Source organism: Eretmochelys imbricata, chromosome 3, assembly GCF_965152235.1.
Source record: "Eretmochelys imbricata isolate rEreImb1 chromosome 3, rEreImb1.hap1, whole genome shotgun sequence".
NCBI classification, from domain to species: Eukaryota; Metazoa; Chordata; order Testudines; family Cheloniidae; genus Eretmochelys; species Eretmochelys imbricata.
The window spans coordinates 12396436-12417921 of record NC_135574.1 but is presented as its reverse complement, the minus strand read 5'-3'; the positions used below and the strand labels follow the sequence as shown (position 1 = coordinate 12417921).

Sequence of the window (21486 nt, the reverse complement as noted above, 5' to 3'; positions counted from 1 at the left end):
AAATCATGTCCTCATATGTAGTTCCTCGTTGGTTTCAGTTTCTATGGATTGGCAGTCCTTGAGTTTTTCTTGAGTTTCGGGTACAAATTCAGGTGGAATTCACTTGAAACTGTGGAATTGTATTTGGTTTGCCATCCAGATCAGGAAAAACTGAATTTTTTAAAGTTTGATGGAAACAATAAAACTGGTCCAGAATTGATCAGATCTCGGCCTAGGTTTTTTGGCAAAATTTTGTGCGCCTTCTGATGAACCCAAGATGACTTTGGACTTTGTAACGAAACATAAAAAGCTTGGAAGTTACATAGGGACTGGAGTTTTGTTGCAAACATTTTACACCGTATGTATGTGAGAGAAAGAGAGAGATTATGTGGGTGGGTGTGAGTGTGTGTTTATGTATAGAGACAGAGACAGAGATTATTATTAGGGAATATATCATTGTGCACTTGTATTACTATCCTGTTTCAGTAACCATCCTTATTAAAACTCACTCAGTAAGTGAACAACCCGTGTTTGGGTCACCCTGAGAACCATATTTCAGACCAATCTTTTGTTCTTGGATACAGTGTTGTTTTTTACCCTTACCTCTACCTGGTTAGCCGGAGCCCTGATGTAGATCCCTGCTGGTGATAATGTTTCTATGTTGGAAAGTCCATCTGTTCCAGAAAGGCTAATCACTGTGTTGTGACTGACTTCATTCCCCTCTTCCAACCACCCTCCTAAAATATAATCAGAGGCACAAATTCATCAAATACAGCCCAACAGTCAACACCCATGCAGATCACATATTATTCTCTCGGTGTTATTCCCCACCTATAGTATTGTGCAAGGCACTGTGCGCTGGTTGGCTGCAGCTCTTCACCATAGAGGTGGCTGCCTTTCTGCAGTGCTGTACTTGTACTGTTTGCAAAGCACGCTGGAATCTATGTTACGCCACAGAGAGAAAGCTGAGAGTGGGGCAGGGTCAATTTAACATGGTAGGGGTCTAAATATCAGGGGTGAAAATTATTACTGGGGTGCATAATTGAAAGATCAGATAATTTCCACAGGATGAAGAGGGAACTGTTGTTATTAATTTGTACTATGGTTGTGCCAAGAGGCCAGAACCAAGATCAGAGCCTCTTGTGCTAGGCACTGTACAAACACAGAGTAAGACAGTCTGTGCCCCGAAGAGTTTAGAATCTAAACAGAGAAGACAGACAATGGTTAGGAAGAAGAGATATTATGATACACATTGTACAGATGGGGAATGGAGGCACAGAGAGATGAGGTGAGTTGCCTAAATTCACCCTGTGACAGAGCCAGGAGTTAAACCCCAAATCTCCTGAGTTCCCACCCAATGCCTTAACCATGTAAACAGAAAGATTAAAAACACATCATGCAATCATGTACCAAAGTGCCTTGGGTTTTCACTTGTTGTTGTTTTATTTTGGTCGGTGTTGGTTTTTTGGTTGTTTTTTTTTGGTTTTGGGTTGTTTCTTTGTTTTGTTTTGTTTTTTGAGTGATGAACTAGACAATGGGCAGAAGACAACAATGGAGCCACCACTCACAGCAGCACACATGCCCCCTGCCTGCAGTAATTGGGTCCCCAAAACGGCATGCACCATGAATTGGCACAGAAAGGAAAGAAAAGCACCCTAACCTCTATCCTAAGGAAATGCCAGCCATCATCTATCTGGAAAATGGCAAGCCCTATCCAGGGAACATGCAAGTCAACCTCACCCTTCCTTTTCAAGACATATGGTTCTTGCTAGGGATAACATATGCCAACGTTCCCTTCAATTCTTCCCTGGACACAGATACCTTCCCCCATATTAACCACTCTAAATTCAAGCTGATCTCCAAAAAATATATATATGCTTAGAGTTTGGGGCTTTATTTTTTCACACATCATGCAACCTCTATGGCATCTACCTTGGAACTAGATCCTGCTGAGAAATATTTCCTTTTCAGATTGTATTTATTTCAATCACAGCCATTATGAGAGCAAAAGTAGGATTGTACACTAGTGCTTTGACAGTCATACAGGTTTGAAAGGAGGCATAAAAAGTCTTGGCTTCCAGGCCGGGATCTTGTTTGCCAATTAAGTTTAAGCCCAGAGCAACTTTTTATGACTGTCCTGCAAAATCCTAGCGAATAGGGGTTTAAATGAAATCATTGAGAGATTTCAATTCTAGAGCAGAAAAGGCAGCTATAATAAATATGCCTTTACAGGTAACAAAATGATATATAAATTCATCTTTCAGACCCTCTGGAGCTACTGACATCGAAGCCATTAAAGACGTCTTGAGGATACAAAGTATTCAGCCCGAAATTTCTGAGGACACATTTAGTTCAGCCCAGAGATTGGAAAGTCAGAATTATGTCTCAGCATGAATGATGGGAGGAACGGATTTCCAAATTAAGACCTGGACAAGTTGAGCTCTGCACCTGTTTATAGTCAAAGTGCTTTCAGTGGGACTCCAGTCAAGCGGAAGGCCTGCATGTGTGCACTGGATTGCAGGGTTGGGGCCTAAGGCTTTTGTTTGTTTGTTTAAATTTAAATTGCTGTTTCTCATCCATGACTGGCGGCAGCCAAAACTAAAGTGATATCATGACCTACTCAGGCAGTATGGAATGCCTGTGGAACAGGCTGCAGACCAATCTCCAGCTTGCTTTAATGGTAGATAGGAGAGAGATTTTGATTTTCAATATTTTTATTGTCTCAAATCAGTCAAGTACTTAAGCCTGTGCTTGACTTTAAACATGTGCTATCATCCTATTGTTTTCAATGTCACCTGATCAACACTAATGGGAAGTACGTGCTTAGGTGAATCAGGGCTATAAATATTACGTCATAGAGTTCTTTCCATGACAGGTGAATCAGATGGTTTTTTTAAAAAAAAATCTCTATCTACTGTTAGATTGTAAAGAAAAGAGGTGGTGCAGGAGAGAAGTACCAATAGGACTGAACAAGCTCCATGCTGGTCATAAGAAATGGACCCAAGGCATATATGGTTACAAGAAAACAGGTCCTCAGCATCTGCATGAGGAAGTTGGAGAGTGATATACAGGATTCCACAAGACTAGTGCCAGAGAACATGAATCGAACCTTCTTCCGCCCAAGGAAGTTTCGATTAACTGTACCCTTGGCATAAAGAGCCACGTATAGGTTGATTGAAAATCCTCTGCTTCACTTACCCAGTAGAATCCCATGACCTAAAATGTTATAGAAAACATTATTGTCCACTCTTAACTCTGAGATCCTCGACAGACTGAGTCCCCGACCAAAGGAATCCCACACTGAGCAACTGCGAATGTAAGAATCTGGAAAGAAAAGGGTAGTGTCAGAGGAAAGCAGGAATATAACTCCAAGTTGCCTCCGTTAAAGGTGAGGTTTTTGTACAAGATGTTATTCATCAACTCTGATGCTGCTTGGTTCATCCAATTTGCTGTGATGCTCCGATGAGACAGATCACAATTTAAGCTGTTCACCCAAATTTTGCAATTTTTACTAACCTGCAAGTATTGCTTATATGATGAATTTTACCCCGTCAGCCCTCAAATGATTTCCAATGGGTAGAATGTTTGCAACATTGTGACATTGTATCACAACATAACGAGGTTTTAAAGCAGCATCATAACATTGCAAAGTAATGTGGCATCGTGCTTAGACAAAGCTATCAGATTTTCTATGTCGTCACTATATTAAGTGAATTTGCATCACAACAATGTCATGCAAGTGAGGTTTTTTTCTATACGACAAACTTTGAAATGTGGCCAGTTTAGCACAATCACACAAGAAGCTGAACATATGCCATCCAGTGATTTGCAAAGCAAGAATAAAAATGTCATTACACTGTAAGAGATCTTTTATATGTAACCCAGTAAGCCATGTGCAAATTAGCAGACATGACTAAGGACAGGCCAGTGTGGGCTACATGCCAGGACAAAGGCAAAGCTTTCTCAGCTGATGTTCATATCCCGGACTTGATCTAGCTCCCTTTGACACCAATGGAAAGACTCCCATTGGCATGAACAGGAGTTGGAGGGTCCCTACAACCATCACCAGACTTTACTCGCAGTCTGCAGTAGTGATGGACAAACCCTAAAAGACTGATATTACAAGTTAATTAAACCTCCCCCATGAGACTACAGTGGGGGAGGTCTAGGTTGGATATTAGGAAACACTATTTCACTAGAAGGGTGGTGAAGCACTGAAATGGGTTACCTAGGGAGGTGGTGGAATCTCCATCCTTAGAGGTTTTTAAGGCCCGGCTTGACAAAACCCTGGTTGGGATGATTTAATGTGAGTTGGTCCTGCTTTGAGCAGGGGATTGGACTAGATGACCTCCTGAGATCTCTTCCAATCCTAATATTCTTTGTTCTATGAATTCTATGATTCTACAAAGTTTGGCTAGGAATATCATGAGAACCAACTTTACCCATGAGCTTTCCAGCTCTTCCTGCTTTCCAATTGCTGGACTGAAACTAATGAAATAGGTTTCAGAGTAACAGCCGTGTTAGTCTGTATTCGCAAAAAGAAAGGGAGTACTTGTGGCACCTTAGAGACTAACCAATTTATTTGAGCATAAGCTTTCGTGAGTTACAGCTGCATCCAATGAAGTGAGCTGTAGCTCACAAAAGCTTATGCTCAAATAAATTGGTTAGTCTCTATTTGAGCATAAGCTTTTGAGAGCTACAGCTCACTTCATTGGATGCAGCTGTAACTCACGAAAGCTTATGCTCAAATAAATTGGTTAGTCTCTATGGTGCCACAAGTACTCCTTTTCTTTTAATGAAATAGGCTCATTCTTAGTATTTTACTTCTGTTTCCAGTGCTGGCCAGCCCATGATTACACAGAGAAGCAACAAAAATGAAATATAATTTGAGGCAGGCTGCTAGGCAGAGGGGAAAAACAACTAAATATCTTAAAACCTTCAACAAGATTCATTAGTGGTTGAGTTCTAGGAATGGATAAAACAATGTGGATTTCCTATTTAATCGAATCACCTCTAGTCCAAAACACATTTCATGGAGCACAGAAAGAGGCCCCTAAATACAAAATTTGGTTTGGTTTGGAATGTGGATTTTGAAGAAAACAGAATCATAGAATTATAGAACTGGAAGGGACCTCGAGAGGTCATCTAGTCCAGTCCCCTGCACTCATGTCAGGATTATATTATCTAGACCATTCCTGACGAGGGTTTGTCTAACCTGCTCTAAAAAATATCCAACCATGGAGATTCCACAACCTCCCTAGGCAATTTATGCCAGTGCTTAACCACCCTGACAGTTAGGAAGTTTTTCCTATTGTCCAACCTACATCTCCCTTGCTGCAATTTAAGCCCATTGCTTCTTCTCCTACTCTCAGAGGTTAAGAAAAAACATTTTTCTTCCTCCTCCTTGTAACAACCTTTTACATACTTGAAAACTGTTATGTCCCCTCTCAGTCTTCTCTTTTCCAGACTAAACAAACCCAATTTTTTCAATCTTCCCTCATAGATCATGTTTTCTAGACCTTTAATCATTTTTGTTGCTCTTCCCTGGACTCTCTCCAATTTGTCCACATCCTTCCAGAAATGTGGCACCCAGAACTGGACACAATACTCCAGTGGAGGCCTAATCAGCGCAGAGTAGAGTGGAAGAATTACTTCTCCTGTCTTGCTTACACCACTCCTGCTAATACATCCCAGAATGACGTTCGCTTTTTTTGCAACAGTGTTACACTGTTGACTCATATTTAGCTTGTGGTCCACTATGACCCCCAGATCCTTTTCCGCAGTACTCCTTCCTAGGCAGTCATTTCCCATTTTGCATGTGTGTAACTGATTGTTCCTTTCTGAATGGAGTACTTTGCATTTGTCCTTACTGAATTTCATCCTATTTACTTCAGACTATTTCTCAAGTTTGTTCAGATCATTTTGAACTTTAATCCTATCCCCCAAAGCACTTGCAATTCCTCCCAGCGTGGTATCATCCACAAACTTTATAATTGTACTGTGTATGCCATTATCTAAAACACTGATGAAGATATTGAACAGAACTGGACCCAGAACTGCTCCCTGCAGGACTCCACTGATTATGCCCTTCCAGCATGACTCTGAACCACTCATAACAACTCTCTGGGAATGGTTTTCCAACCAGTTTTGCATTCACCTTATAGTAGCTCCATCCAGGTTGCATTTCCCTAGTTTATTTATGAGAAGGTCATGCGGGACAGTATCAAAAGCTTTACTAAAATCAAGATATACCATGTCTCCTGCTTCCTCCCTGTCCACAAGGCTTGTTACCCTGTCATAGAAAGCTATCAGGTTGGTTTGACAAAATTTGTTTTTGACAAATCCATACTGACTGTTACTTATCATCTTATTATCTTCTAGATGTTTGCAAATTGATTGCTTAATTATTTGCTCCATTATCTTTCCAGGTTCAGAAGTTAAGCTGACTGGTCTGTAATTCTCTGGGTTGTCCTTATTTCCCTTTTTATAGATGGGCACTATATTTGCCCTTTTCCAGTCTTCTGGAATCTCTCCCATCTTCCATGACTTCTCAAAGAAAATCGCTAATGGCTCAGATATCTACTCAGTCAGCTCCTTGAGTATTCTAGGATGCATTTCATCAGGCCTTGGTGACTTTAAGACATCTAATTTGTCCAAGTAATCTTGTTCTTTCCCTTTTTTAGCCTCTTCTGATCCTACCTCATTTTCACTGTCATTCAATATGTTAGATGTCCCATCACCACCAACCTTCTTGGTGAAAACCAAAACAAAGAAGTCATTAAGCAACTCTGCCATTTCCACATTTTCTGTTATTATTCCCCCCACCCCGCCCCTACTCACTGAGTAACAGACCTACCCTGTCCTTGTTCTTCCTCTTGCTTCTAATGTGTTTGTAGAATGTTTTCCTGTTACCTTTTATGTCTCTAGCTAGTTTGATCTCGTTTTGTGCCTTGACCTTTCTAATTTTGTCCCTACATGCTCGTGTTATTTGTTTATATTCATCCTTTGTAATTTGACCTAGTTTCCCCTTTTTATAGGGCTCTTTTTTGAGTTTTAGATCACTGAAGATCTCCTGGTTAAGCCAGGGTGGTCTCTTGCCATACTTCCTATCTTCCCTATGCAGTGGGAAAGTTTGCTCTTGTGCCCTTAACAATGTCTCTTTGAAAAACTGTCAGCTGTCTTCTATTGTTTTTAGACTTGCTTCCCATGTGATCTTACCTACCAACTCCCTGAGTTTTCTAAAGTCTGCCTTCTTGAAATCCATTGTCTTTATTGTGCTGTTCTCCCTCCTCCCATTCCTTCGAATCATGAACTCTACCATTTTATAATCACTTTCATGCCCCAAGTTCAATCAGTTGAGTCTTGATTCATGGTATTTCTTGGGCCTATCTCCGATCTATAATAATAACCAATAGCACCTATTTATTATATAGCATTTTTTATCAATAGATCCCAAGGCACTTCACAGTCTTTAGCGTCTCTACCGTGACTATACCCCTGAGAGCTCGGACAGTGCTATTGTACCCATTTCACAGATGAGGAGCTGAAGCACAGAGAGGCTAAGTGACTTGGCTGAGTTCAGAGAGGAAGTTGGTGGCAGAGTGGGTAACTGAACCAAGGTCTCCCAAGTGCTAGACAAGGGCCCTAAACAGTCTCTCACCAGTCATACGGGCATCCCCGGCAATGGTCAGTGCGCTCAAGTGGTGCTGGAATGCTTGGCCCACATGCTGGAATTGAACGCCTTCCAAACGGATGCGACTGTCCTCACCCTGGAAAGCTTGCACAATAACAACGGCCCCCATGTCCCGGGATCCTAGCATCCTCTCGCTCTTCTTGTACAGACATGCCGAGGCATCTGAAATACAGCAGAGAGAGTCTGTCAACGGCACAGCTCCACAGTGACTCTATGCTCCATGCAAAGTCCTCAGCCATGCCTTTCCATGCATAAGAGCTGATCCTTTTTAGAGGGACGTATATTGAAACCCACAGGAAGCTGAAGTCATTTTATGCTTCGGTAAGCTCCTTCTGTTCAGTTCTAAATAGATCTGTGCCTGGGAAAGATGACTTTGACATTGATTTACTTTGGGTCAGATTCGTGAAAAGGCAATTGGGCATGGATGTATTTGAATTAAACTGCAATGAGAACACTTCAAAATTCTTTATGAACATCAGCTCTTCACAGTACCTCTCAGAGGTGTAAGTAAGGACTATTACCCCCACCTGGCAAGTGGGGAAAATGAGACACAGAGGTTAAGTAGCAACTTGCTCAGGGTCAAAGATGGAAGCAGGGCTCCGTGACTGGCACTCAGATCACACCTCTCTCTTGTTGGCAGAGGTTAGAGAGGATTGAAATGGGCATTGAGTATGAACAATCCCCGTGCTCCTAGAGATGGCTCTTCCACGTCAGACATGAGGCACACAGGTGGGTAGCATATGGAGATTTGTACTACCATTCCCCAGGCTGTGCCTGTTCTGAGGTTAGAGAGAGAATTTCAATCTCCGACATTGTCCGGTCACTTTTAACAGCACTATTTTATTTATTTTATTTTTAAGACAGAAATGTAACAACAAAATCCCACTGCGACGCTGGCAACCAAGGTGCCAGCTCATGCCAGAGCCGCAGGGCAATTCACCTGCGTAGTAGTATAGATCAAAGTGGCTAGTAAATGTAGAAGAGTGTATTTGGTGCTTAAACTTCATGAAAACGAGTGGGATGTTACGTGCATTGTTTTCACTTATCTGTATCCCGCAAACATGTACATTGCATTCACCCCTGTAACTAAGTAACCCATCAAATGAGAAAGAAGCCTTGTGCAATTCAAACAAAGAACTTTAACAGAAAAGAGCTCATTTAGAAGCAAGTGGGCATTGTGTGTGATGATCGGAGGTCAAAGACTCAAAATGCATTCCTCTCTCCTTCATCAGAGGAAAAGCCCACATGGCTTCTCATAGCTTGTTTTCTGTGAGAAGAAGCTATAAGTATGGATTCCAGGAAAGATCCTACATCTCTGGACTGTTTGGACTCTTACAGGGAAGCGTACCAGATGCAAAGCAGAGATCCCCAGAGACTATCTGGGAACCATGAAAAGCCTTTTGGGAAACTTGCAGTTTATTACATCCCTGCCACCATTTGGAATTAGAAACTGTGACTCACCTGTGCATATATTTTACCTGCCTTAACTTCTGAATAACTCTCATTTCCTTTTCTTAACTAATAAACCTTTACTTAGTGTACTACAGTATTGGCTACCAGTGTTGTCTTTGGTGTCAGATCTAGAGTACCAATTGATCTGGGATAAGTGACTGGTCTCTTCGGACTGGGAGCAACCTAAACGTGATGTGATTTTTGGTTTAAATGACCTTTTATCACAAAGTCCAGTTTGTCTGGGTGGCAAGATAGACTGGAGAGTCTAAGGGGACTGTCTGTGACTTTATGATGAGAATGGTATAAGTGATCCAAGAGTTCACATTTGTTACTGGTTTGGTGAAACTGAATTATAGAACACACCACCAGATTGGGGTGTCTGCCCTGTTTTCTGACAGTCTGCCTTGAGGTAGGCACTAACAGTCATGAGCCGCTCTAGACAATCTGACACCCACCCAAATCATCTTCTTGTTATTCCTCTGACAACCAGAGCTTCACTCTAACACAAATAATACCACTCCCACTCCTAGTGCATATCAGTGACAATAGTCCTGGGTGCCAGAGTAAATTCATGGGGCTGTACCAGCAATTGGCTGTTGCATACCAAATGAAGTCTTGTGTGAAAAGTTTAAAGCAGACAGAATTTTAGTTTTAAAGGAAAGCATAGGCAGTCAGCAGTCCTAATTCTCAATCCAAATTACAGTCACTGGGTATGGTTCTGCTCTCTTTTACGCGGGAACCCCTGGGTGAATCAGGAACCCCTTCCTGGAAGTCAGTGGAGTTATACAGGCATAAAACCACTGTAAGTGTGAGGAAATCAAACCAATTATCGTTATTTGACCAGGTTTTCCAAATGCACTTAGCAACATCCCAGTCTTCTACACTCAAGAGTACAAAAAGGATTGGGAGATTTTCTTTAAGTCACTAACTAGTAAACACAATTAAAAGTTTAACATAATATGTACATGGAAACATTATTTTCAAAAGATATCCTCTTTTGAAAGGTGGGGGGCGGGGTTTTCCGAAGATGGCTTACAACAACAACATGAGGCTAACACATCTGCAAGATAACAAGGAAATTCAGCTCAACCCCTGAGACGTCATATTTTCATGTCAAACAATGTCCGGAAAGATAAATTCACTTTCCTGGAGCTGAGTGGGCTTCAAAGTTATTCTGTTAAGAAGGATTTCTAACAAAATGATATACCATAATGTGATGTCAAAGTAACAATACTGCCTTTATTTCTTTGTTTTCCTCCAAACATGTCTCTATCCAAAGAATCTTCTCACCTCCCGACACACCTGCTTTGGCACACTCCCTTAGGTGGGACATCCTCTCTCTGGTGAGGTTTCCTCGGACAACAATTCTCCGGCTAAGCAATGCCACAACAGCTTTCAGAGCAAAGCGATTCCCATGCACCCACTCTTCTCCAGAGCTGTGAGGGTACCTATACAAAGCATAGAAACAGACACAAGAACATGACTGCCGGAATATCTGCAGGAAGCATCCGTTCATCCTGAGCTTGAAGATGGAAACTTCACAATTCAGAGCTGGGTCCAAACTAGTTTTGTTAAGTTTCAGGGTCTAGCTCTGAGTCCATCTCTACTTCATAGCTACAACAGCAAATTCCTGTGAAATATAAAAGAGGTTGGGAGTACGGAAAGACTCTGGTTGGTTTAAAAAGGTTTCAATGGGTTCTATGCAAAAATAATAATAATAATAATAATCAGAATGAAATCTGAATCCACCAGGTTCCTTCATTATGACCCTAAACTCACATCAGGCTCATAGAAACGTTCACCAAGAATGAACCCAGGCTGAGCTTCAAGAGTATGAGCCAAATTATGCTCTCAGGCGGCACCTGCATATTTCAGACAGTTGTGGTACGGGGCCCAATTCTATTGCCATTGCAACCATTGGCAAATCCTCACTGGCTTCACTAGTTTAGTAATATTTTTGTTGCAGTTTTACATGTTTGAGCTTTGTTCATTTATTCCACTCTATCTCTATCCTATTCAGAAATATAGCTGGTCAAAAAAAAAAAGAGGCGGGGTGAGAGGGGAACAGAAAATTTTTATTTTTGGTGGAAATTCAAATAATGAAATATTTTAGCCAAAACCCAACATATTTCTAGTTGGAAACGTTACCATGGTATTTCAGGACAATTTTCATTTGAGTGCCCCATGCTCCTATTTTCTTCTATAGGCCAGGCTCCCTGGTTGGACTACATCCCCCATGCTGAAACGTGGTCTCCTCTCTCAGAGACAGGAGGTGCTGCATTACATGAGTCCCAAGCCATGGTACATCATGGGAGATGTAGTTTGGCCAAGAGCCCCGTGAATACAGCAGATTAGGGGCATGAAGCAATCAAACTACAGCTCCTGGGAGGCCCTGTAGGGGCATTTCCAAATCAAAATATTTTGGTTTTGGCCAGTTAGTCAACAATATCAACAACCACCACAAAATCAAAATTTTCCACAGACACTTTTTGGAAAAATTTTCATTTAGTCAAAAACCCAATTTTCCAGTGAAAAATAGTTTCACTGGAAAATTGTTGACCAGCTCTATTCAGAATATATTGGGCCCTAATGACCTCCAAATATTGGTTTTCTTGGCCAGCATTTTTCAGGCAACTAGAGACCAAATATAGGACTTACAGATACCCACCCTTACCACACATTATTTTATTCTGTGCTCAACTTTAATAATTAAGGGCATCAACCTCTAGTAACCTGAGTAATCTGTAATGTTATCTCCATCATGGAAGCCTAGAGTACCGGTACTGGGCAACCAGGACCATCTCAGAAACCACTATCCAAAAAGAATGACCATTTTTATTATATTGGGGTTGTTTTTTTTTTATTTTTGGAAATGCCCCCGCTGTATGTGCCCTGGCAAAGAAAAGGAAAATTAAACCAAAACAAATATGCTCAATATCCAATAGGGTCATTCTACTAAGAAATAAATGACAGGTTTCAGAGTAACAGCCGTGTTAGTCTGTATTCGCAAAAAGAAAAGGAGTACTTGTGGCACCTTAGAGACTAATAAATAAATTGGTTAGTCTCTAAGGTGCCACAAGTACTCCTTTTCTTTTTAAGAAATAAATGTTACCTAACTCAGCTTTGCAAATTCTACTCTCCTGCTCAGAGTAAATTTTTTTTAAGTGGGTTCAGTAAAATATCATCAGAGGGCTTTTTGGGGGGAGGGTTCATTATCATAAATAAGGGTGAGAAGCTGGTTTTGTGCCTGAGGTTGTAGAGTTTTTTATAACAGTTTTGAAGGTTTAATTGCTATGAAAAAGCTCTCCACAGATTGTTCAAAGTCCACTGGCTGGTTCTCGGTTTGCTCTTGATGCACACCAGAATGTAACACTACAGGGTGACGTCACAGTTTCTGTAAAACTTCTCAAAGAAAGGTATTTATATATTATCGTCATCACTTTTTATTGGAATTGCTGCAATTCCTGATCCTGACTCCCATGCTTTACTGACTTTTTTTCGACACATGAAAAATAATCTGTAATAATTTAAAGCAGATTAACTATTCTGGAATAAGAGCATCTACATAGGGAGTTAACCAGGAATACTTAATTAAGAATAACTTCCTGTGTAGACAAGCCCCAAGTTAGCTATCTGTCGTTGGGATCCCCCGAAACCCACTAACCTGAGAGGCGATCTAAGGTAGAGCTCAGTGTTGTTCACTGCCTCAATTGTGACGATTTCCTCTTGCTGATACGTATCTCCAGGACCGGTTCCACTCACAATAACTTCATCCCCAGGCTGCCAGTCAACAGGCTCCTCTAGCAATAGCCTAGTGTCGTTAACGCAAGCTGCTGACTTCAGGTGTGTGAACACCACTTCTGGCACCCAACCTAGGAATGATACATGAAGAAATGAACTGGGTAGTTATCAGTCACAAAAGAGGACTCGACAAATCACATTAGCTGGGTGCTTAGAAAATACTGGATAGTCATTCAGACTATGACCAGGAGTACACTAAAAAGTTACATGGACTCAGCTACGTTCCTCAAGGGGCGTGAAAAATCCATACCCCCGAACAACGTAATTAACTGTAGATAGTGCTAGGTAGGAAGAACTGTTACCACCTCTCGGGGAGGTGTATTGACTACAGCAATGGGAGCACCTTTCCTGTTGCTTTAGTGTGTCTACACAGAAGTGCTGCCGCTGTAGTGGTTTAAGTGTAGACATAGCTTTTGCTACAGTCATTCACTGACTTGCAGCTATAGCAGTGGCTAGACTAAGGCTACAAAAGAGTATCTGTGATCATTTGTTGATTAATAAAACAGAAACACTGTCACAGCAAATTCATGGTTTTCCCACTCCATTGATTTCATTTGCTGCAAACATTAGAACAAGTGTAGTTGGTTGTTCAAAAGGATCTTTGTGGAAAGTGAAAGCCTTGTGAAGATGCACAAAAATGAGCGTCTGTGCCAGATGCATTTGCACAGCCATCTCTAAACCAGAAAACAGAAAGAATACCATGGCTGATATATTCAAGAGACTAGTGATTGCCCCCAACTGGGAAAATCTGGCCATTTTAAGCTATAATTAAAAAAATACTGAATTGTTAATGATATTGCAGTGCTATACGCAATTATTGTAGTTTTCCTGAACATTTTTGTTGCATTGTTTTGTTTTTTGTTTTACACATTTTTATGGAAAATGTCTCTCCAAATCCCAATCTACATTATTACAGTCGAACAATCTTAAATGCCTCATAAGTTTCCATTTCATATCATCTGCTTTCTTGCTTCCTATCCTGAACTGCTGTGCAATGTAATGCTGTGCTGTTGAAGGGTTGCCAGGAGATGGTTGCACATGGGTGTTCTGGGATACTTCGGGATGAAATGCACCAGATACGGTACATAACAAATATCTTGATCATTCTGTCTTTTAAAACCATTTGAAAAAAGCCTCTGGCCAGAATAATCCTGTCAGGAACTGAATATGGCTTAAATAATATGTTGATGAATAACTATTAAAATAAAGGTTTCAGAGTGGAAGCCGTGTTAGTCTATATCAGCAAAAACAACGAGGAGTACTTGTGGCACCTTAGAGACTAACAAATTTATTTGGGCATAAGCTTTTGTGGGCACTTCTCATTGTTTTTATTAAAATAAAGTGAGGCATTGCCTTTATCTCTTGATTATAGCATCTCTCCACACTGCTTTGGGAACATGTCTCAACCCTATAATATGGATCCTTATCTAGACAGAACCTTAATGCGGATATGACTTAAGTTAAAATTGACTCATCAAAGAAACGTTGAGAATATAGTTATAGTACAGGGGTCGGCAACCTTCGGCATGTGGCTCATAAGGGTAATCCAAAGGTGGGCCACGAGACATTTTGTTTACGTTGACCGTCCCTGAGGCCTGCCGCTTCCCGCAGCTCCCATTGGCTGGGAATGGTGAACCGTGGCCACTGGGAGCTGCGGGGGCCATGCCTGCAGATGGTCAATGTAAACAAAATGTCTCGCGGCCGGCCTTTGGATTACCCTGACGGGCCATGTGCCGAAGATTGCTGACCCCTGTTATATTACAAGTATCTCTCTGAAGATGACATCTAAGGACTCATCTACACGTGAAACACTACAGCACCTGTGCCACTGTAGCGCTTCAGTGTAGACACTGCCTATGCAGATGAGAGGACCCCTTCCGTTGGCGTAGGCAATCCACCTACCTGAGAAGCAGTAGCTAAGTCGTCAGAAGAATTCTTCCATCCACCTAGTGCTGTCTACACCCGGGGTTAGGTCGGCTCAACTACATTCCTCAGAGGTGTGGATTTTTCACACCACTGAGCGATGTAGCTGGGTCAACCTAACTTTTTCGAGTAGACCACGCGTAAGGGAATGGAAATGACCTACTGAGGGTAATAATACTCTGAAATCCTTGATGAAAGGTTCTGCATAAAGTCAATGGGGAATGTGTGGCCCCATTAAAATCAATAGGCAATTTGCCATTACTTCAGTGAAGCCAGGATTTGACCCAATATACCTAAACAAAAGACCTGGTAGAAACCTTTTTTTTTTTTTTTTTACTAAAAGGTCTTGGTTTTGTGATTGTTGTTGAAAAGAAGATTTCAATGACAATGACATTTTTGGTCATTTTTCAACAAGGGTAATTTTTTGACAATGACTTTTTTGTCCTTTTTGCAAATAAAATTTTGAAGAAAAATTTTCAACACATTTCTGAATGTTTTTGAAATTTTGAAAATGTTCCATTCCAAGCGAGGAGAAAAAAATCCCATGTTCTCACTTTTTGTAGTTATTTTATTTTTCTCACTTTTCCCTCCTGGAAGTCAGTATATAAGTGACAAAAGGGAGGTGAAAAAACATTCAAAATTCATTTTTTTTAAATGAAATAAAAAACTTTATTTAGAAAAAATGCATTTAAAACCTTTTGTCCACAACATGGGGGAAAATTATATTTTTTTTTTTAAACACAAAAACTCTTTTTTCCAGGAAAAAAAATATGTTAAGCTCCACTTAATACACTTATTTACAAATCCTCACAGTAGCTTGCTGAGACAGATCCTAGAGGTATCCCCAAGTAGAAGGGTAAAAGGAGACACAGGGTATGTCTACACTATGAAATTAGGTCGATCTTATAGAAGTCGATTTTTAGAAATTGATTTTATACAGTCGATTGCGTATGTCCACACTAAGCACATTAAGTCGGCGGAGTGCATCCCCACTACCGTGGCTAGCATTGACTTACACAGCGGTGCACTTTGGGTAGCTATCCCACAGTTCCCGCAGTCCCTGCAGGCATCTGGGTTAAGCTCCCAATGCCTGATGGGGCAAAAACATTGTTGCAGGTAGTTTGGGGTACATGTCGTCAGTTGCCCCTCCCTCTGTGAAAGCAACGTTAGTCAATCATTTCACGCCTTTTTTCCGTGCAGACGCCATACCACAGCAAACATGGAGCCCGCTCAGCTCAGAGTCATCACTGCTGTTGTGTCCGGGGTGCTACTGTCAGCAGACGGTGCAGCAGGACTGCTAACTGTCATCATACACCGCTTCTGCTGCAACTCTGCTCTCCTGCTCCGCAGCGACGAGCTCGGGGGATCCATTCTGGTCCTCCTGGATGCTGTACGACTGCTAACTGTCGTCATCCACTGCTTCCACTGCAACTCTGCTCTCCTGCAGACGCCATACCATGGCAAGCATGGAGCCCATTCAGCTCACCATCACCACTGCGGTTGTGAGCATTGTAAACGCCTTGTGCGTTATCCTGGAGTACGTGCAGAACCGAGCTAAGAGACGCCAGAACGAGGAGGATTTTGATGAGGACATGGACACAGATGTTCCTGAAAGCACAGGCTGTGGCAATTGGGACATCATGGCGGCAGTAGGGGTGGTTGACACAGTGGAATGCCGATTCTGGGCCCGGCAAACAAGCACAGACTGGTGGGACCGCATAGTGTTGCGGGTATGGGATAAAAGAAAAGGAGGACTTGTGCAACCTTAGAGACTAACAAATTTATTTGAGCATAAGCTTTCATTAGCTACAGCTCACTTCATCGGATGCATGCAGTGGAAAATACAGTGGGGAGATTTTATATACACAGAGAACATGAAATAATGGGTGTTACCATACACACTGTAATGAGAGTGATCAGGTAAGGTGAGCTATTACCAGCAGAAGAGAAAAAAAACCTTTTGTAGTGATAATCAAGCTGGGCCATTTCCAGCAGTTGACAAGAATGTGTGAGGAACAGTGGGGGGGGGGGGAATGGTATGGGATGATTCCCAGTGGCTGCGTAAGGACACTTTCCTGGAACTCTGTGAGTTGCTTTCCCCCACCCTGAAGTGCAGGAATACCAAGATGAGAGCTGACTAACAGTTGAGAAGCGAGTGGTCATAGCCCTGTGGAAGCTTGCAGTCAGTCGGTAATCAATTTGGAGTGGGGAAGTCTACTGTGGGGGCTGCTGTGATCCAAGTAGCCAATGCAATCATTGACGTTCTGTTATCAAGGGTAGTGACTCTGGGAAATGTGCAGGTCATACTGGATGGCTTTGCTGCAATGGGGTTCCCTAACTGTGGTGGAGTGATATCCCCATCTGGGCACCGGACCACCTTGCCAACTAGTACATAAACCACAAGGGGTACTTCTCAAAGGGTACTGCAAGCACTGGTGGATCACAAGGGACATTTCACCGACATCAACGTGGGATGGCCGGGAAAGGTGCATGACACTCGCGTATTTAGGAACTTTAGGAACTCCAGGCTGTTCGAGTAGCTGCAAGAAGGGACTTACTTCCCATATCAGAAAATTACCGTTGGGGTTGTTGAAATGCTAATAGTTATCCTGGGGGACCCAGCCTATCCCTTGCTCCCATGGCTCATGAAGTCTTACACTGGCATCCTGGACAGCAGTAAGGAGCAGTTCAACTATAGGCTCAGCAAGTGCAGAATGGTGGTAGAACGTGCCTTTGGATGCTAAAAAGCTCGCTGGTGCTGTTTGCTGACTAGGTCAGACCTCAGAGCAACCAACATTCCCATTGTTATTGCTGCTTGCTGTGTGCTCCATAATATCTGTGAGAGTAAGGTGGAGATATTTATGGTGCTGTGGTAGGTTGAGGCAAATCGCCTGGTGTCTGATTTTGAGCAGCCAGACACCAGGACAATTAGAAGAGCACAGCAAGGCATGCTGCGCATCAAAGAGGCTTTGAAAAACAGTTTCATGACTGGCCAGGCTTCGGTGTGACAGTTGTGTGTGTTTCTCCTTGATGCAAACCTGCCCCCTTTGTTGATTTTAATTCCCTGTAAGCCGACCACCCTCCCCCCTTCGAAATAAAGTAACTATTGTTTTGAAACCATGCATTCTTTCTTTATTAATTAAAAAAAATGAGATAGTGGACAAGATAGCCTGGGTGGGGTTGGGGGAGGAGGGAAGAACAATGTTACATTGTTTGAATGACAGCCTTCTGTTGCTTGGGCCATCCTCTGGAGTAGAGTGGCTGGGTGCCCGGAGCCTACCCCCCCTACCCCCGCATTCTTGGGCGACTGGGTGAGGAGGCTATCATAGAATCATAGAATATCAGGGTTGGAAGGGACCTCAGGAGGTCATCTAGTCCAACCCCCTGCTCAAAGCAGGACCAATACCCAATTAAATCATCCCAGCCAGGGCTTTATCAAGCCTGACCTTAAAAACTTCTAAGGAAGGAGATTCCACCACCTCCCTAGGTAACGCATTCCAGTGTTTCACCACACTCCGAGTGAAAAAGTTTTTCCTAATATCCAACCTAAACCTCCCCCACTGCAACTTGAGACCATTACTCCTTGTCCTGTCCTCTTCTACCACTGAGAATAGTCTAGAACCATCCTCTCTGGAACCACCTCTCAGGTAGTTGAAAGCAGCTATCAAATCCCCCCTCATTCTTCTCTTCTGCAGACTAAACAATCCCAGTTCCCTCAGCCTCTCCTCATAAGTCATCTGTTCCAGACCCCTAATCATTTTTGTTGCCCTTCGCTGGACTCTCTCCAATTTATCCACATCCTTCTTGTAGTGTGAGGCCCAAAACTGGACACAGTACTCCAGATGAGGCCTCACCAATGTCGAATAGAGGGGGACGATCACGTCCCTCGATCTGCTCGCTATGCCCCTACTTATACATCCCAAAATGCCATTGGCATTCTTGGCAACAAGGGCACACTGCTGACTCATATCCAGCTTCTCATCCACTGTCACCCCTAGGTCCTTTTCCGCAGAACTGCTGCCTAGCCATTCGGTCCTTAAGTCTGTAGCTGTGCATTGGGTTCTTCCGTCCTAAGTGCAGGACCCTGCACTTATCCTTATTGAACCTCATCAGATTTCTTTTGGCCCAATCCTCCAATTTGTCTAGGTCCCTCTGTATCCTATCCCTGCCCTCCAGCGTATCTACCACTCCTCCCAGTTTAGTATCATCCGCAAATTTGCTGAGAGTGCAAACCACACCATCCTCCAGATCATTTATGAAGATATTGAACAAAACTGGCCCCAGGACCGACCCCTGGGGCACTCCACTTGACATCGGCTGCCAACTAGACATGGAGCCATTGATCACTACCCGTTGAGCCCGACAATCTAGCCAACTTTCTACCCACCTTATAGTGCATTCATCCAGCCCGTACTTCTTTAACTTGCTGACAAGAATACTGTGGGAGACCGTGTCAAAAGCTTTGCTAAAGTCAAGAAACAATACATCCACTGCTTTCCCTTCATCCACAGAACCAGTAATCTCATCATAGAAGGCGATTAGATTAGTCAGGCATGACCTTCCCTTGGTGAATCCATGCTGACTGTTCCTGATCACTTTCCTCTCATGTAAGTGCTTCAGGATTGATTCTTTGAGGACCTGCTCCATGATTTTTCCGGGGACTGAGATGAGGCTGACTGGCCTGTAGTTCCCAGGATCCTCCTCCTTCCCTATGGAACATGGGAGGAGGGTAGGCGGTTATACAGTGAATGCAGTGGGGGTCTGTGCTCTTGTTGGCTTTCCTGCAGCTCCAACAGATGCTTCATCATGTCCGTTTGCTCCCCCATTAATTTCAGCATCGCGTCCTGCTTCCGCTCACTTAATTCTTTCCTGGCCTCTGCCACTGAATGCCTCCATGCTTTAAGTTGTGCCCTATCAGTGCGGGAGGACTGCATGAGCTCAGAAAACATGTCATCACAAGTGCGGGGTATTTTGCCTTCTAATCTGTGATAACCTCAGGGACAGAGATGATAGGGGGAGCGTAGAAACATTTGCACCTTGAGGGAGTAAAATTGGGTTGGCTTCTTACGCCTTCATAACATGTGGGAATGTTTTCAAACTGCAGCACCCCCCTTTCCCAGAGCAAGCAGTGGGTTGGGTTTCACATTTAAAAGGAGGGGCTGCAGTATTCGGGTAGACGTCCAGCACACACCTACCCCCACCCCACCGCGTGGCTATTCTCTGGGATGATCCCTTCACCCCTCCCCCGCGCCGTGTGGCTATTCTCTGGGATGATCCCTTTTAGCCAAGTGCAAACAGTCCAGCTTGAACGGGGTCCTTTTACTGTTCCCTTACAAAAATTCCCCTATTTCAACCAGGTGACCATGAACACTATTGCTTTTAAACCCTTTACTGTAGTTACAAATGTGCACTCACCAGAGGTGCCTTCTCTGGCTTCAGGGTCGGGGATCCCGCCTTGGGAGGGTATTGGCTCCAGGGTGATGAAAAGGTCCTGGCTGCCAGGGAGAACGGATTCACCACTTGCCTGCTGCGCATTCTCCTCCTCTTCCTCATCCACAAAATGCTCCTCCGTGCAGCGTGAGACTCCCTCCTTGCAGGTGTCCACGGACAGTGGTGGGATAGTGGTAGGGTCCCCCCCTAGAATAGCATGCAGCTGTTCACAGAAGTGGCATGTATGGGGCTCTGACCCGGAGTGACCGTTTGCCTCCTTTGTCTTTTGGTAGGCTTGCCTGAGCCCCTTAACTTTCACGCGGCACTGCTGTTTGTCCCTGGTGTAGCCTCTCTCCAACAAGCCCTGTGAGATTTAGGCAAATATATTTGCATTTCTTCTTTTGGATCGGAGTTCGGCCTGCACAGATTCTTCTCCCCATACAGCGATCAGATCCAGTGTCTCCCTTTCGGTCCATGCTGGAGCTCGTTTGCTATTCTGGGACTGCATGGTCACCTGTTCTGCTGAGTGCTGCTGAGCTCACCACACTGACCCAACAGGACATGAAATTCAAAAGTTCCCGAGGCTTTTCCTGTGTACCTGGCTAGTGCATCGAAGTTGAAAGTGCTGTCCTGAGCGCTCACAATGGAGCCCTCTGGGATGGCTCCCGGAGGCCAGTACCGTTGATTTGCATCCGCGCTATCCCAAATTCGACCCAGCAAGGTCGATTTTAGTGCTACTCCCCTCAACGGGGACAAGTACAGAAGTCGATTTTAAGAGCCCTTTAGGTCGACGGAATGGGGTTGGTTGTGTGGATACGGTCATTTTTAAATTGACCTAACGTGGCTAAATTCATCCTAACCCCATACTGGACACCAGGCCACAGACCCAAACCCTGGGCCTCATTGTGTCAACGACAAATCTTCTATTGACTTCAAAGGAAACATGTTTGAGGCCCTGGAGAGGCAAAGTTACACTACCCTTAGGCCACACATCAAATCAGCGGTAAAGTTGGGAACAATCTCCTGGCTTCCAGTTCCTCACCCTCATAAGTGGGCACACCCCAAAGCCCGCAGTCACCAACACCTTTACTTTGCCCTTCTTTCTTCAATAGATGACGTTTGCTCTAACTTTTTACATTCCCTTTTCTCCAGCTGACATTCAAACAGACGTGTCCAGTGAGATCCGACTTGTGCAACAGCACCAGGGA

At 43.3% G+C, this 21486-nt stretch overlaps 1 protein-coding gene across 1 annotated transcript in view; it reads right to left on the bottom strand.

The window, feature by feature from the left end:
- PKHD1 (PKHD1 ciliary IPT domain containing fibrocystin/polyductin) overlaps window positions 1-21486 on the bottom strand; it is a 370485-nt gene that overhangs the window by 174796 nt on the left and 174203 nt on the right. The window contains exons 37-41 of the mRNA XM_077811517.1: window positions 12789-12996; window positions 10415-10572; window positions 7640-7834; window positions 3178-3303; window positions 583-716 (exon numbers count right to left, since the gene is read on the bottom strand). Of these exons, the coding sequence (XP_077667643.1) occupies window positions 583-716; window positions 3178-3303; window positions 7640-7834; window positions 10415-10572; window positions 12789-12996 (821 nt within the window). The remainder of the gene's footprint in view (window positions 1-582; window positions 717-3177; window positions 3304-7639; window positions 7835-10414; window positions 10573-12788; window positions 12997-21486) is intronic.